Source organism: Netta rufina (assembly GCF_964035555.1).
Source record: "Netta rufina genome assembly, chromosome: 4".
In the NCBI taxonomy this organism is placed as follows: Eukaryota; Metazoa; Chordata; class Aves; order Anseriformes; family Anatidae; genus Netta; species Netta rufina.
The window spans coordinates 50,508,925-50,525,754 of NC_140127.1; the positions used below are offsets into that span (position 1 = coordinate 50,508,925).

General features: G+C 37.6%; 1 protein-coding gene across 1 annotated transcript; it reads right to left on the reverse strand.

Moving 5' to 3' along the window:
- Window positions 1-1,656: 1,656 nt before the first annotated feature.
- LOC311209259 (phospholipid-transporting ATPase VD-like) lies at window positions 1,657-14,862 on the reverse strand (the record flags this gene model as incomplete). The annotated part of the gene is made up of 9 exons (XM_084286523.1): window positions 1,657-1,727; window positions 1,821-2,060; window positions 4,632-4,884; window positions 5,031-5,158; window positions 6,109-6,240; window positions 6,979-7,085; window positions 8,194-8,279; window positions 11,244-11,448; window positions 14,747-14,862. 9 exons carry the CDS (start codon window positions 14,860-14,862, stop codon window positions 1,657-1,659), a joined length of 1,338 nt encoding a protein of 445 aa, XP_084142649.1.
- Between the last annotated feature and the right edge of the window lie 1,968 nt (window positions 14,863-16,830).

Below are 16,830 nucleotides of genomic sequence, written 5' to 3' on the forward strand. Positions count from 1 at the left end.
TTTTTTCAAAAGACGAAGATAACACACATCATTATATCTGATATATATGTATTTACGTATGTGTATATATATACATATATATAAATCAGAAGGCTGAGATACTCAACAACTTTTTTTGCCTCAGCCTTCACTGCAAGTGCTCTAGCCACACTGGTATCATTTAACAAGTTTAGCCAGTCCAGAGGAGGGCCACGAGGATGATGCGAGGGATGGAGCACCTCTCCTATGAAGAGGGGTTTGAGAGAGCTGTTGTTCAACCCAGAGAAAACTCTGAGGAGACCTTATTCCAGCCTTCCAGTACCTAAAGGGAGCCTACAGGAAAGATGGGAGTAACCCTTTATTAGGGAGTGTAGTCACAGGACAAGGGGTAGTGGTTTTGAATTACAAGGGTAGATTCAGATTGGATATAAGTAACTCACTCAGAGGGCGGTGAGGCACTGGAACAGGTTGCCCAGGGAAGCTGTGGATGCCCCATCCCTGAAAGTGTTCAAGGCCATGCTGGATGTGACTTTGAACAACCTGATCTAGTGGGAGGTGTCCCTGCCCGTGTTAGGGGTTGTAACTGGATGGTCTTTAAGGTCTCTTCCAACCCAAACCATTCTAGGATTCTACAATCTGTATACAGAAGAAAAATATTCAATCTAAGTTTTTCTGCATTGGAAGAAACTTGCCAGCATTTAAATGCCAGTTAATTGTTTTTTTCCTTTTGTAGTCAACCAAAAGGAAATGTTTTTGTTTCCTTAAAAACATGCCCATACAGATGAATATACTTTCTTACCTTCTGACGTGGCTGATTGGGGACTGAAACTACAACAGTATTACAGATTGCCAGAGCAATAAAGAACTCAATGATGTACACTGTCTCCAAAGATAACTTGCTGATGGCATCTTCTGATTGTTGATAGGAATGAGAAGAAATCTGACTGAACTTCTCCAGCAGCTGTGTGTCTGGTACAACATCCGTTTCCTATTGATTAAACAGAACTGTCAATTAGGATATAAACCCTGGACGTCCCAAATGATTCTTGCACATACAATTTCAGTGTTGCAATTTTTTTCTAGACTTATTTAAAAAATGCTATATCAGAAGAAAATAATCGTTCCCCATTCCCCAGACACTAATGACAGCTGATTCAAGAAACCAATGGTAGAAGCTTTCAAATAATCTCAGTGTCTGGAGATAAAATCAGTTAAGGACAAATGAAGCTTAGATGCACATGCAACTTCCTTCCTAAGTAAAGAGCCATTCCTGTCAGGTGCTGAGTTGATTATACTAGGAAACAAAGCAACACTCCGACCTTTTCACTGCCTTGTGCCATTTGTTGCAAATAGCAAACTACAGGCCTGGACAATAATCAGTAGAGATCTACATCACAGGCACTTCAACAGAGATTAAGTAAGACCAATGCTATTTAAACACCTTCAGGTAAAGAAGCAGAGTTTTTAATCCTGGTAATTTCCATTAAGTACAATGGGATAAGTATTGGTTATCTAGGTATTTCTTATTAAAATCAAAACAAAATCCTGAAACTTCTTAAGGCAAAAGAACAAACTGTTATTGAAGATGAAACTGGTCATTTTAGCTGGAGTGATCACGGAATCACACCAACAAGAATGAAAGCATACATCTTTGTAACCCAATGAACATCTGCAATGTCAGCTGTAAACAGGGGATCGCAGCCAAGCAATCACTGGAGCTCTCATTTTGATGGAAGATAAAGGATCCCCTATATGACAAGGACTTTGTTCAAACAGAGGTAAAAAAAATGTTCCTTCGTGAGTTTCTTCAGAAATTTAGTATTAAAACCAACAACTTTTACTTACAATGCGGCTGCTGAAAGCAACATGTCCTGCATGGGGAACATCACTTGCTGAATTTTCCCTTCCTGCCGCAGGGTAACTACCAGGTAACTGATCCAAATACTTTTTGTTCAAAGATTCATTCACAGCTCTGTAGCTGTGACCCCTTCTTTTTGACATATGGTTCAAGGAAGCATATTGGGCATCAGCTGAATCCTCATCTTCTGAATCCATCTCTTGATAAGACTCCAACCTCTTTGCTATAGAAATGGAAAGAAAATCATTGTTCCATGAGCAAAAAGGAATTTGTCTAAAACACTGTCTGGAGGCTCCTTAAATAAAACTTGATTTTAAAATAAGACATTTAGTACATAGTTGAGAATAATCCACCATTTATTAAAAATCAAACCATAGTATCATACTGACTTGCTGTTTGGGACACTACACATCAAGAGAGACAGTGTACTGGAGAGAATCCAGAAAAGGAAGCAAGAGTGGTCATGGTTTTAGATACACTGTGCTACATGGAAATACCAGAGTAATCTGGAGTTACATAGCCTCCAGAAGGAAACATTGAAGGGAACCAAACAGTAGTTTCCAAGTACATAAAGTGCAATTGCACAGAGAAAGGAAATAGCTTATCTTCTGTGCATACTGTGAGCAACAGAAGACACAATGGGCCTAAATTATGGCAAGGCAAACTCAGATTAGACAGCAGTAAAACTTTGTTAGGGATGTGAAACAATCAAACAGAATGCCTGAAAAAGTAATGAATTGGCCATGACTGGAAGTCTTGAAGACACATTAAAAAAAGTTCAAAAAGAATAGTAACAACACGTCTGTACAGACAGGTTTGGACACCACACATCCACTTATACTCCCAGAGAAGCGTGCACTTCTGTCTGAAGTAACAAATGTGGCACTGCTCATAACATTGCACTGCTCTGCTGCCAAGGTCTAAAGGCATGTGTTACTTTAGATGGAACATCACATGTGGGCACCTATATGGAGGATTATACCACATCATAGTCATTGCTGTTGTGTGCTTCCCTCATGTGCATCCCTTTATCCTGGACAACACAGATATAAACACAGAAATATTTCTACAGACTAAGTGATTTGTATGCAAAAGGCTGCACTGTCTTGCAGTGCAACTCGTACCGCATGTAAAAGGAGCCTTGCAAATGGCAGCTTTGTGCAACCAAACAAGTGTGGATCAGAGCTAAATGCAGGACCTTCAACATTTTGCAGAATGATTCTCAGGGCACATAATTTCTAGACTGGTTAGGAAGAAGCACATGCTTCATTTCCAGGTAAAAGCCAAGGTACAACAGGAAATAATTATGAACATAATTATAAACACACTGGTATTTTTGGAAGATAACTGAAGTCAACTCCTAGGGGAAGTTTCTGGTAGACATCCCATGGCACAATGAGACCTACATCAGCCACAGCTAAATCATTCTCACTAGTCTTTGATTTATCTCTTCTGAAACACTTTTTGTTCTTTTAGGAAATGCTCTGAAAATATACTTTTTTATTTAAGTTATTCATTCACCAAGTTTGAAACTTAAGGACTTTTCTTCTCACTTTGCTCTTGTCATCCCTCCCAGTATAATTATGCAAAGCCAAAGAAGCATCAGGACAACCACACCACATAATTTTCAAAATACACGAGGAAATTATTAAAATGGTTTGTAATCATCTGTTCCTGTGACAATGAACAAAAGAAGGACTGAAGTGATTCACTGTGGTGGCCAGCAGGGTGTGCCTTTTGCTTGCAGAAAGTAAGCAGTTCCATCTGGCAGCAAAACCACAGAGGGAAGGTTAATACACAGTTGTGATTCATGTGCCCACCTGTCAGCACTTCATCTTTGATCTCATAAAGGATCCTTGCATTACCCACCCGTGAAAGAGCACGTCTGCAGTCACTAATACTTACATACAGTAATGGTAATAAAATCTGTGTTTTTGTCTAGTTAATAAAACATGTAATTGAATAAAATACTTTATGTAACTCTGGATAGCTTTCTCCTGTGTCTGGAGCTGAATATTCTCCTGGCTCCCAGAAAGCTTCAAAAGTAGGCTTCCATGAAACATGTATTGAGGGATATTAAGATATTAGACAATGAGGCAGCAACTATCCATTAATGCTGCTTTTTGACTTTTGGGATAAAACAGGTTTGTAAAAATCTAAGTAAGAATACAACATTCATTATTTTTGATGGAAGTACTTACTTTTGTAGCCTTAACATGCCCATGCACACACATCTGCTTAACTTGTACTTTAATATTATTGTTAAAGCTTCGTCTTCAGCGTGTATTTACTTGGGTTACTGTACCCTCAAAGTAAACAGCATGTTAAACCAGAGCTTTAAAATATAATACATAAAGCTGGACTGCTATAGCACTGAACAGGGTGTTTGAACTCTAAAAAATTGGTCAAGCATAGGCATTCTTGTTTAAAAGAAAGAGGAAAGTCTAGATGGGCACTTTTCCAGTGGTCTGTTTCCGAATATTGCAAGAAGAGAACCAAAATGCCATCGGAATGATTTTCTCTAGATCATGTAAGGAGAATTTGTTTTTATGGTATCAAATATGCTCAAATGTAGCTATCTGCAAAGCAGCACCTTATATATGCCTTCATGCCTCTTAGAACACTGTATATGAAATGATCCAAACCATGGGGAAAGATGCAAGTAGGACCTGTCTAAATTCACACCTTCCGTGAGTACATACTGCCACACAGATTTCACCTGACCTTGTCAAAACTTTTAGCTTCTCTGAGAACAGAAAAAGGACATGTAATGAGCATGGGTTTAGTATCTTACCATTTTCTTCATGGCAATACTCCTGTCCTGCAATGCTGCATCGCCGAAAAACCATCTTATTTTCAGTGAGTGTTCCAGTCTTATCAGAGAAGATATACTGAATTTGGCCAAGGTCTTCAGCAATATTCAGTGATCGACACTGAATCGTAGAGTCTGTTTTCTCATGGTAAAAATCAATGTCATTCTGTATTAAATAAATTTGTCCCAACTTGACAATCTCAATTGAAACATAGAGAGAAATTGGGATCAAGACCTACCAAAACAAAACAAGGGGATTAAATGAAAGCAACTTCTTTGGCTCGTTACAAACATGAAGTAATTCTATGGAAGCCAGAGAGTTACTTCAAGGATATATGTGAGATCAGGATATGGCCCATGCTCAAAGCCAACAAAAGTTACCTGTAATAAAATGATCATTGTCCAGAACATGTTGAACCCTGCTAATGCTGGAGGAATCAATTTCCCATCTGGATCAGGGATGTTAAAAAAAGGTATTTCTGAGTACCTACTTAACCAAATTCCATGGCCTTGAAAACAAGAACAAGATAATGTGAATCACTTATGTAGACTGTACCACAGTTCAGGGTCATGGTGTTAGCTGTTATACTCTGCAGTTCTTTCTAAGCTTCTAAACTACTATTTTCTCTCTTCCTTTTTTTTCTCAACAGGAACCCCATTAAAATGGATTAAGTGCACACATGAATAAAGGCTTTACTTCCTTGGTGTCAATAGCACATCTATACAGTATGTCCCAGAACTCAGAAAATACTAACTATAGTTCACAAACTTTTTTTTTTAATACCCTAACAATTAAATGTCTCATCTTAGCTTGTTCAGGTTTCAGTTAACCTCTGAAAAGCATGTCATCAAGCCACTCTGTCCAGTTTATAGCCTTGGGAGATAAAAACTGACCCAGAAGAGATCACAAGCTTAGTTTCTTATCATAAACTCAAAACTCAGCTATAAAAGCAACTTCATCTAACACGTTTTGAGATGCCAGACATGTTTATTAAGTGTAGCCTGATTTTTTTTTAAACACCTTTTTGATTTATCATAAAATTTAGTCTGTTCAAATGTCAGCACTCAAGCTCACTGTTTAATGAATACATAAAATACGAACCCTTATAACTACTCAAACTCAGCCTCTCCCTGCAATACTGTACATGCATCTCATTTTACCTGAGCAATCCTAACACAAAGTATGAGTTTTACAGAACAATTAATGAGCAAAAAAAGAAAACAAATCGGAGAAATGGGTTCCAGACCTAGTACAAGGAACATACCACTTGACCATACTCCAGATTAAACATGACAACATGAACTAAAACTTGGCAGAACCCCCAGCTGATGCAGAATTAGATATAAGTGAAGGCAATTTCTGAAATGGGCTATTAAAATGAAACAGCCCCAAAATAAAACACTTTTTTTGTGTAGGCTGAGAGGAGAAGACAGCAGGATGCCGCAGATTCTCACTTACCTACTGCACCAGTTAAACACATTAAAATTAGAAGCAGAACACACCAAAGAATATCAGAATTCACTTTTCTTTCCAATTTACTGCGCTTGTAGTGAGGTCCACTGTTATTCAGCATGGCTTTGGTTTCATGACCTGTAACCACAACAAACGTTGAAATTCTCTGTTAGCAGGTATTAGAACCAAAATTCCTTTAAATTTCTAAAGCTCTGGGAAACTGGACGTTTCTGTTAACTAATATGTGAAAAGAGGTTATAAATATGACTCAACGAACTGCTCCTACAGTAATTCTGTCCTACAATACTTCCACCCTAATGAAAACTGAACAAGCTAAACCAAAATTTCTCAGCTATGTTATCCTTTATATTGTCAATAATATTCCTTCCTAGAGAAACAAACCTATTCTTGAAAATTTCTATACTATTTCTAATATTTTCCACGAAACTCTGCACCTGCATCACTATTATCTAGCAGAGTAAATAACATTGTCTAGTCATAAAACATCTTCCCTTTGATATGGAGTATTAAAGAACAGCATTAACTTCAATTTTGGACCAGTAAAAATCCCAAGAAAGGTAAGTATCTGCATGTCCATTTCAAAACCTGGATTTGCCATTGCAGTTAACAGTTGAGGACAAGGACATGAAACAGAGCTTGCCTCCCATGAATAATCAGACATATCAACCTTTGCATTTTTAAAATAGAAACAAACTTAATTCAGACATGCATTCTTAAATGCTTCTAGCTACATTTGCCTTCTGCTGGATTCATGCTTTCAATCTGCTACCTTGCCTTTGTGCGATGCTATTTCTTAAGGCACATAATTCCATCTTGTTTGCACTGCAATATGTGAAAGCCAGGGTGGTCACTCACCTGCATATACCACAATGCCTACAACAGCTTCTGTGTTTCTTACTGTGCATCCTCGGAGCAGTAAGTTCTCCTTGCTGAGGCCCACTCTATCCTTGTTTGAATGTTCACTGGAAAAAAAAAGAAAAAAAGCACATTTTTCATTACTCCATCTGTAGGACTCCAGCAATTACCAGTCAGGTTTTGAAAAAGCATTAGGGAACAGATCACCTGGAGAAGTGACCAGTCACTGACTACCTTTCTGACACTTCTCATTGGACTTTTCAAAAGAAGTGGGTAACATGAATCCAGATCACCTTTGAAAATCTAAGTATGTAAGCACTGTATTAAAATTTCCATGTTTTTACAAGCCTGGCATTTGCCAGATAGCATATCTGTAGGCAACACTGCTGAAATGACCTTGGGACAAACACTAAGTGTGAAAGCAAATAACTTCTATTTGAATTACCAACGTGAGAAAAAAAATCAAACAAAATTTGAAATCCCATTTTAAAAGTGCTGTGAGCATTTTAACCCCTGTGGCAGATTTCCAATGCAGGTATGCCCACTTTTTGTCAAGGTTTTTCCTCACAGACTAAGATTTTTATATAGCTCTTTTTCTTTTCATATTTCTAACATTTAATTGCCCATGGCGAAAAATGTAGACATTATACCTCTCAAAAACTGAAAGTCAGCCATTCCATGGAATACAATTGTTTTCTTACTGCCTACACAAAAAATCACAGACCTATGAGAAGAGAAGAGACATATGGCAATACTGCTCAAAAGGAATTTGATCAAATCACTGGGGATTACACAAAACACATCACAGTAGGAGAGGAAGCCAGTTCTTCTCATTTCCAATCCTGAGCAAAGAAGCTTGGCCAGTCAGGCCACAGTCTAGACTGAATACTATACAGATATGACATGTCATTAAAAGCAGACTTAGGACAGACATTTCAAATATGGAATACAGAACTGCAAAACAGCCTGAACTAAGATGTTGACAATATTTAATATGAAATAGAAAGCACTAGTGTTTTTTTCCAGTTTACAATCAGCTGTTCAGAGCCCTACTGGAGCAGTGCCTGCCAGGCTGCACTCAGAAATGTAGTGGTGCAAACAGACTTCTATGCATATTGTCATTATTTTTTGAAGTAAACATTACAAGTTTTCTGAAAATTAGTGAGAGCACCAAAGCAAATTACATTTGTTTAAAGAGCCACCAAGCCTACTTACACAAAGCCTCGGAAGCGACTGAGGTCATTGTTTGGACTTTCACATTCTATTCTACTGGAAAATTTTTCTGGATCAATTTCAGAGACCTGAAGTTATTTGAGAAAAAAAGAAAAAAAAAAAAAAAAAAAAAGAGAGAACTCAGACCACATAGGATGGAACTTAAAATTCACAGGTTCAGATATCACCATTTAACAGTTTAGTTTCTATATTTTAAGTAGCTGATTATGTGAATGATCTGCAACCCAGGTATATCAGACTTAAGCAGCATAGAAAAACTTTCTAGCAAATGTCAAACCCTGGCAAGTATCAGCTGAGATGCTGATATCTTAGGAACACCACAGAGAAGGAAATGGGTGGAAGAGTGAGGAAGCAGCAAAAAAATGCACTAAGAACATCTGAAAAGCAGAGATTTCCACATTTTTTTTCCATTATGAAGAAAAAGTCACTGTTTTCTAAGAATTGCTTCCAAAGAGCTGCTGCTTCTGATAACATGACTAGGACACTACCTGTACTAACACAAAAAAGCAGGTAGAACTTCTTAATGATGATTAAACCTTACCAGAACTGAAGAAAGGGCTGTTATGGAAGACTAGAAGCTTATGCTGTGAATGAAAAGCAGGTGAGCTCTTCAGTGAAGAGAAAGGCCAAGTGACACACATTTTCTTATTAAAAATGAAACCTGACAAGAAATGAATGAAAAACCAAAAGACCAGGTCTTCAAAATTACCTGCAATTGCACTTGTAATTAATGGACTATGAGTACAGTCAGGACACATGGAAATCTAGCCTCTAGTGTAACAAAGTTGTTTCCAAGCTGAGTACCTCCCACTGACTCTTTGGGAATTCATTGCTTCTGCTCTTTAGAAAAAAAGAATGACCAATTTTAAGGTGCCAAACTCCAAGGAAAAGTCTGTAATTCACAGGTTTAATTGAAAACATCGTCTACATAGTTACAGGTCTCTGAGATGACTCCACCTCCACAGCTGGGTGATTTCACGTTGGGACAATAACAACTGTGAGGAAGAGACCCAGCCTCCTAAGTTGAATTTGAAACTCAGAAGACATATTGTCGTTAGCACATACTTTGTTGTTTTGATTCAAAAATTCTGCTATATTTTGCTGTATTGATTTCCTGCACTGTCAGGAAAATCAGTATGAATGTAGCCTTAGACAGATACCTAGAGACTCTGTACATTTTATTATTATCTATGAAAGATCACTCTGTCTTCACTGATCTTTCTTATGTTTATCTGTACAGGAAATACAAAATGTCTGTAGTATGTTACAACAGGGTTTTTTTTTTTTTTTTTTTTGGGGGGGGGGGGGAGGTCAAACAATTCTTAATACCAGTGAAGCTGCTGGTAGCAGCTTCTTGCAATATACCATGAAACAGCAACCCTAGAACCTCAGGGAGTAACTTACAGATGGCACTGGATTTATGCCTACACTCTGCCAGTATAAAACAGAGGTGAATAAAACTACACCCAAAAGGAGACATATTGGTATGGGCACTCAAATCTTCCCAGACTATAAGAAAAGTATGGTCTATATTTTTTTCATTATAATCTTTTCATCAACTAGTGCAAGTAGAAAATGTTGTGCCTTATTTCATGAGACACTTTCTTATGCTTCCTGGCACAAAAGAGAAGCCTTTTTATGGCAGAAGAAATGTTACTTGGATTTTGCATAAAGGTCCCTAAAGCAGCATCAAAAAGAAAGGGGACAATAAAGACAAGAACTGAGTAAGGTAGCTTTAAATGAATGTCCCTGCAATAGACTGTCTCACCGGAAAAAGGAGAAAGGCAACTTCCCAAGGCTAGGTTTGCTGCTTTGGCTGTGAAGTACTCCTGACAAACTGTATGGCTTTACAATACAGCATAGGAATGTGGTGTGTAACTAAGGTAAAAAAGGAGAACTGGCAAATTCTTTTATCAACTTGGCTTTCTTAGGCTGCCTAGAAAAAAAGGACAGCACTTTCCTCTCCATTAGCTATGAGGATGCTGCTAGGACTGGGTTCAGTCATTGAACATGTAAGAAGGAACCGAACAGTGAAGTCCTGTGACCTCTCTTACAACACAAGAGGAAACACTCACTGCTCACAGTGATTTAACAGATTAGCTTCCTCACCCCAGCGAATCTGCGCATGGTTCACCTAACCATACAAGGTGTGGAGGAAAATGGAGATTAATCCCTTCTTAAAGCATTAAGAAGAAACATTTGAGTGCACCGAATACAACAGAGCAATGTGTTTGTTCACTAAATAACTCATTATCCTTAGGGAACAGGTCCTCAGTTGTTTTGTGTATTTCTCTAGGAAAGCCAAGATGCTTGGAGACACTGTTCTGTGCCTTGTTACCTACCAGCTGTTACCTATGAAGCCCCTTGGGTTATCTTCGTGATTTCTTTCCTATTGTCAATGAAGCATTTCCAGAAAAATAAATAAATAAATAATGCTATTCTAAATTGCCAAAACTTAAAAAAAAGGCAAAAAAGCACATATCCACTAATTTCTCATCACTACATGGTCTGTAGAAACTCTAAGAGTTGGTGATGCTCAGTCTTGAAAGGGAGAGATGAGCTAGTCAATACTGTTCACAGTAGGCTTGTAGCAGAAAAATTAGAAGAGTTCCAAAGGTTTTATAAATCCTAGAAAGACTAGGACTGAAGCTAAAAATACATTTGGAAATACAGTAAAAAAGAATATACCCATCCCTCTCTGTAGGTCTTTATGTGGCACAGAACTCCCTTCCAAAAAGTTCTAATTTCACATCCATTAAATGACATACACCATAAATGACTACTTGACATTTACCAGAATAGTTATTTTTACTGTCTTGCATCACTTGAAATTGGGCCCTCTTTCTCTGGAATAAGTGAGCAGAAAAGTATTTGCTCCAAATAACTCAACCAACAAATTAAAACTATGCTACCTGCTTATTTTGTTTTCAGATGGGGATTGATGAGCACTATACAATCTAGAGGGCTGTTTTGTTTAGTTGGCTGTCTGTCATGTCAACTTGCTTAAGCATTAAGAAATGCACAATTATCACCTGCTCTGAATATCCTCTCACCACCTGCCTCTGCTTTAGATTGGTTTCTCCATCAAGGCTTGCAGTTTCAATGTAACAGATCCCATCCAGGTCACTAGAATATAACAGCACCATGTCAGCAGGAATGATTTCATTACGTGAAAGACGGATGAAGTCCCCAACATTGACATTTTTCCAGCATTCATCTATGTATTTCTTCTCTTTCCTGAAATGCATATCAAATTTTAATTAATTAATTGTTTTCATAAACTCTAACTGAAAGCTCAGAGAAAATGACTCTCATTGTTAAATTACGCTTTCAAGTCATTAAAAACTCTGATGAGATGGTCTATCATGTCAAGGTGAATATAATTACAAAGACTCAGCTCTGAGGTCCCAGCCCTGTTTTGCTGGGAATTAATTCCAGTCCCCCTCCCAGAATTATTTTAGCTCTATTCAAAATTCAGCCCACTTGCTTCCTATATTTTAATTATTCCAATATTTATCAGTAAACAAAGGATATTCAGCAACCACTTCACTAATGCTCTGAACATAAATATTTTTATTTATAGGTTTTTATATATATTTATATATATATATAATATATTATATATATTTTTTTCTATTATTATTGAACATAAGGTACGAAGACCCTATCACACTCAGAGAAGTCAGAAAGACTTCAGGCCCCTCAGACTAACCCTAGAGCTATGTTTAAAGGGAGGAGCATGTTCTCCACAATTTATCAGTCAACCAGACTGGAGAATAGTCCAGGCTGCGCCAGGGCTGTCTTTCAGGTTGTGCTTCCTTTCCTGAATCTCATTCTGACCTACGTAGCTGAGAAGTACAGTCACACCAGGGAGCTGGGATGTGCACCTAGCTTCCATGGTACACACATAAGCTAACAAGCTGCGTAATACGGCAATTTCTTATGGACTGGCACTGACCTATCAGCTTTAATCAAAGTGCTAGCTATGTAAAATGCTTCTGACCCTTCTAATAACAGAGAAAGTATCAGTAAAATATTCCCTCTTTGCATCCATACCTTTCAGACCTGCACTATCTGACAGTATCCTTTCAAAATGCTTTTCTACAAAGCGATGACACAAAGTCCACATAATCAACCAGTATATTGATTACAATATCTCTAGTGAAGATAAGGTGGAGGTTGGCATATTGTTTTCCAAGTGCAAGCAAAGCAAAACCAGGAAGCAACAAAAGCCGATTTAAAATTAAACCAATATAAGCCAAATATCTGCTTCTCCTCAAGATGTTCATTTCTTATTTTCTACATATATTAAAAACTGGCACAATAGAAAGCATGTAAAACTTAATTAAAGCTACAGCAATGACTATCAGAAGATGGATGAATTTAAAAACACTCAATTAACTTTTCATACAAATACACTGCCTTGAAGACAAGGAAAAAAAGAAGGAAAGATTTCTAAAGTAAATTAACAAAAACCAACCAAACAAATAAACAAAACCCCAATAATCTAAGAATAAAAGTAAAGAGGAAAAAGGAAGGGAGACTTGTAGAATGGGATGTGATTCATAGTTACTGAAGCTATAACTTAAGTTTTGATCAAACTGAGCCTGGTTTTATGTTCCCTCTGTAATTACTTGCTTATATCTGCAAAAGTGCTGACACAGTAAATCAGTTCAGGAGATTGAGGGAACTGAAAACTAATAACCTTTTCTGCTTAGAAACACCTCTCTGGTATTGAAAACTATATCAACACATTTTTTTGTGTAGGCCAATTTTCCCGGCAAAGAAGGCAAAGTGAGTCCAAAGAGTGGCATGGAATGCCGAGTGGCATGGAATTCCCTGGTCACTGTGCAACAGCACTCTTTTACCTCTCCCTCCAAATGTGACGGAAAGGATCTGAGAACTCATAAAGGCAACAAGGTTAATATTTGTGTTTGCAGAACATGAAGTTGTTTCTTCAGTGGCTCAATGTCCACGTGGAGATCAGTGTGAAGACTTCTGGGGTCTGTATCAGGCCAAGGACTGTTTAATATTTTCATTAGTGACATGGACATGGGACTGAGTGCACCCTCAGCAAGTTTGCAGATGATGCCAAGATGAGTGGTGCGGTTGATACTTCAGATGCCATCCAGGGGAACGTGCACAGGCTTGTGAAGTGGGCCCATGCATGGTCTTTATGGTCTCTTCCAACCCAAACCATTCTAGGATACATTGCTTCTGATGCTTTCTGTGGTTACGAGCTTGCTCTTAAAATACATAGCAAATGCCAGAAAGCTAAAGATTCCATCTTCTCAGTAATATGACAATATATTTAATAGTTATGTATTAATAGACTGCAATCCTGCTCCATAGGCCTATTAAGGTCTTGTCTACAGCAAAAAAAAAAGTCTAGGGCTTGGAAAAAACAGCTAACAGATTAAGACTTTTTAAAAGTTTATTTTCCATTTGTGCTTTGACTTCACTAGGAAAAGGTGCGTCTTTTACAAATTCATTAACATCAGAGCACATAGAGGCGCTGTAGTGCCAAAATTGATTTCAAGCTCCTTCTCATTAAAGTATCTAATTGCAAATCTGTTTTCTTCTGCAGTGCTGTTGGTTGCGACAGCTACTACAGCAGATAACAAGTGAGTTTCCAAATGCACTTGTTCCCCACCATGAACACAGAGCAAAAAGAGTCCAGTACACTTCCTTTATCTTTGTAGTTTACAGGCTTTGTGTGAGTCTTGCAATATCCTTTTATGACAGGTGTAGAAAAAACACGAGGGATGTAGGCCCCACTGACATGCACTACAATCAATTTTTTGCAAGTTCTAATTTATAACATGACCTGTCTACTTTCCTGACACCTCCTTTTATTTATTTATTTATTTATTTCGTTTTTTTTTTATTTTATTGTCCACACATTATAAATGCCTGACAGCAAACCTCTCACCATGAGCACACTCCACTCCTAAGCTGCACCTACAGTCTGTACTATTAAAGTCCTGCACTGTGGAAGAGCTGCTAACATCTGTACCAAACTATGTGATACGCACAAATCGAAAATGATCTTATTCTTTTAAAGGAAATGTTATTGCATTTGAATAAAATATTATAATGCTGATAGCATTAGTGAGCTTCAACAATATATTGGCAAATTAGCAACTCTTGCATTTCTATGACCCCTACAGCAATTTTTAAGATATTAAAAATAGTAATCAAACTGCCTTGCAGTTTGATTAAAATCATGCATGAACACTCTGGCCGCATCCAGAGTACTTATTCCAGCAAATTTTATACTAATTTAATACCTATTTACCCAAGCAGCTGATCAAGACCCAACTAGACAACTCCCTGAGCAACTTCACCTAATTAGACATGCTTTGAGCAGGGGGTATGATTATATAGATGACCTCCAGAGACCCCTTTCATCCCAAGTTACTCTATGATTCTCTGAGCATCCAGAAAGTAAACCAGAAGAGCTATCATTTTTTTTTCTTACATTTACTCATTATCAGTTTAGTAACAATAAACCAGAAAGGCTGTTGTCTCTTACCTGCTATACACTCTGGTTAGTAAGTTGTTTATCTGTTTATCCATTTTGTATTTTGAGTAGTCTTCCAGACCATCCTTCACTGCAATAATTGTCAGAACCACTATTAGAGGTAGCATTGTAATTTCTTTTTGGAAAGCTTCCACCAGAGGAACCCAGTTTAGAACAACTAGAAATAGGAAATACAAGTTGGCAACTCTGAAACAAAGAGCAAACACGAGAGTTGGCTGTGTTAGCAGTCAGTAATCCTTATTCCCCCACTCCATGCTGTATTGAGACTTAACTTAGCAGTAATTTACCATTTCTTTATGCCAAGTATTATTTAAGAACTAAGTATCCACAACTATTTTTTCACTCTCCAGTCGACAGATTATTTGGCTGGACAGCTGCTTAATATATGTGATAAGAAGGTGCAGAAAGCAATATTATTCCTGTATTTCCATCCCTGCCCTCCAAGCATGTGTCTTCTAGCGAGGCTTTTGTGAGCATATATACAACACATTTTTAAAAGTAAACTGTCCTGCAACCTCCCTGCATAACTTTACAAATTTGCTGTCCTCCAAGGAGAAGAAAAAAAACACAATGTCAACAGAGAAAGGCATGAGAGGGAAGAAGATATAATATATTTGCAGGAAACAAGCTGAAAATCCTACTTCAGATTACTGGGTGGCAATGCTCCAACAGTAAAGAATATTTCAACAATCCAAAGAGTAGAATGAGTGTAAATGGTAAAAGCAATGCAGAAAAGAATTAGCCCAAGACTGATGATACTCAAGAATCCTCGGTCAAATAACACAGATCTTTTCAGAAGTGATAGGCAGGTTGGGAAAGATAATAAATTTTAGAATACCCATCTCTATATTAATACACACATTTACATAAAAGGATTCAATTTCTGCAGAATTTCCACAATCAAAATAAAAGCAGTTCTTTACCTGTGAAATTGTTCAAATAAATTCCGTGGTATAAAATTCAGTAAAGTATATTTAGTAGTCCGTATTTTGTTGTTCATGTACAGTTTTGATACCTTTTCATACTCTTCCTTAAAATGTCCCAAACAGGGTATCACTATCCTGTGTTTGCTGGCAGTTTTTGATGATTGATAGCGCTTGCTACTTGAGTTGCTGCTGCTGCTAACTTCTCTACCTTCTGCAGATATCAGTCGCTGCCAACGGTACCTGGCCCAGCGGATGGGATCTGCCATTGTTCCTGGAATGCTTTATAATCCAAGGAGTGTCCTCTATTTAGAAACAAGTTAAAATAGAGCAGGTTAAGTAATAATTCTGTAAAGGCTTTTTTAACTAATAGTTTAAACCTAGGAAAAGGGCCTTTTGACACATTTTGATTTGGAAAAGAGTTAAGAGGTTATGCAACGTCAGGTTCCTCTGCTTCAAAGGCTGCATTTATCCAAATTTCATCCTCCCTTTCAGGATCCTAGAGTTTGATTTTCCATTTACAACACATAATATTTCTGTCATTGTTTTATAAAAGAAAACAAATCTGACTCCAATAATTTTCTGCCTCTGATCTACAGACCTATTTTTTCCAGTAGACCACTATTATTTTGTGATATTACAATACCAGAGGAACATAGCAATACAGTTTAGATTTACAGTGATTTCTGAACTTGTGTGGGGTAAAGCACATACCAAACTGGCACCTGAAGCTTAAGAAATCCAAATTAGAATGTTATGCAGGACTATATAATGATTATTACAAAATAAGTGATACTTTGTAATGTTGCCTACAAAATTAGATCTGGATAAAGTACCTCATTTACTGCAAGAGAACATGATCTTATCACAGAATCACAGAACCATCTAGGTTGGAAGAGACCTCCAAGATCACCGAGTCCAACCTCTGACCTAACACTAAGAAGTCCTCCACTAAACCATTATCACTAAGCTCTACATCTAAACGTCTTTTAAAGACCTCCAGGGATGGTGACTCCACCACTTCCCTGAACTTCTGTTCCTGAAGTCTTTCTGTGCAACTGACAAGTATTTCAAGCCCAACCATACCTGGCAGGTAACAAACTAACAGAAATATGTTGCAGGCTTATGGATGACAGAGAAGGTGTAAAACTT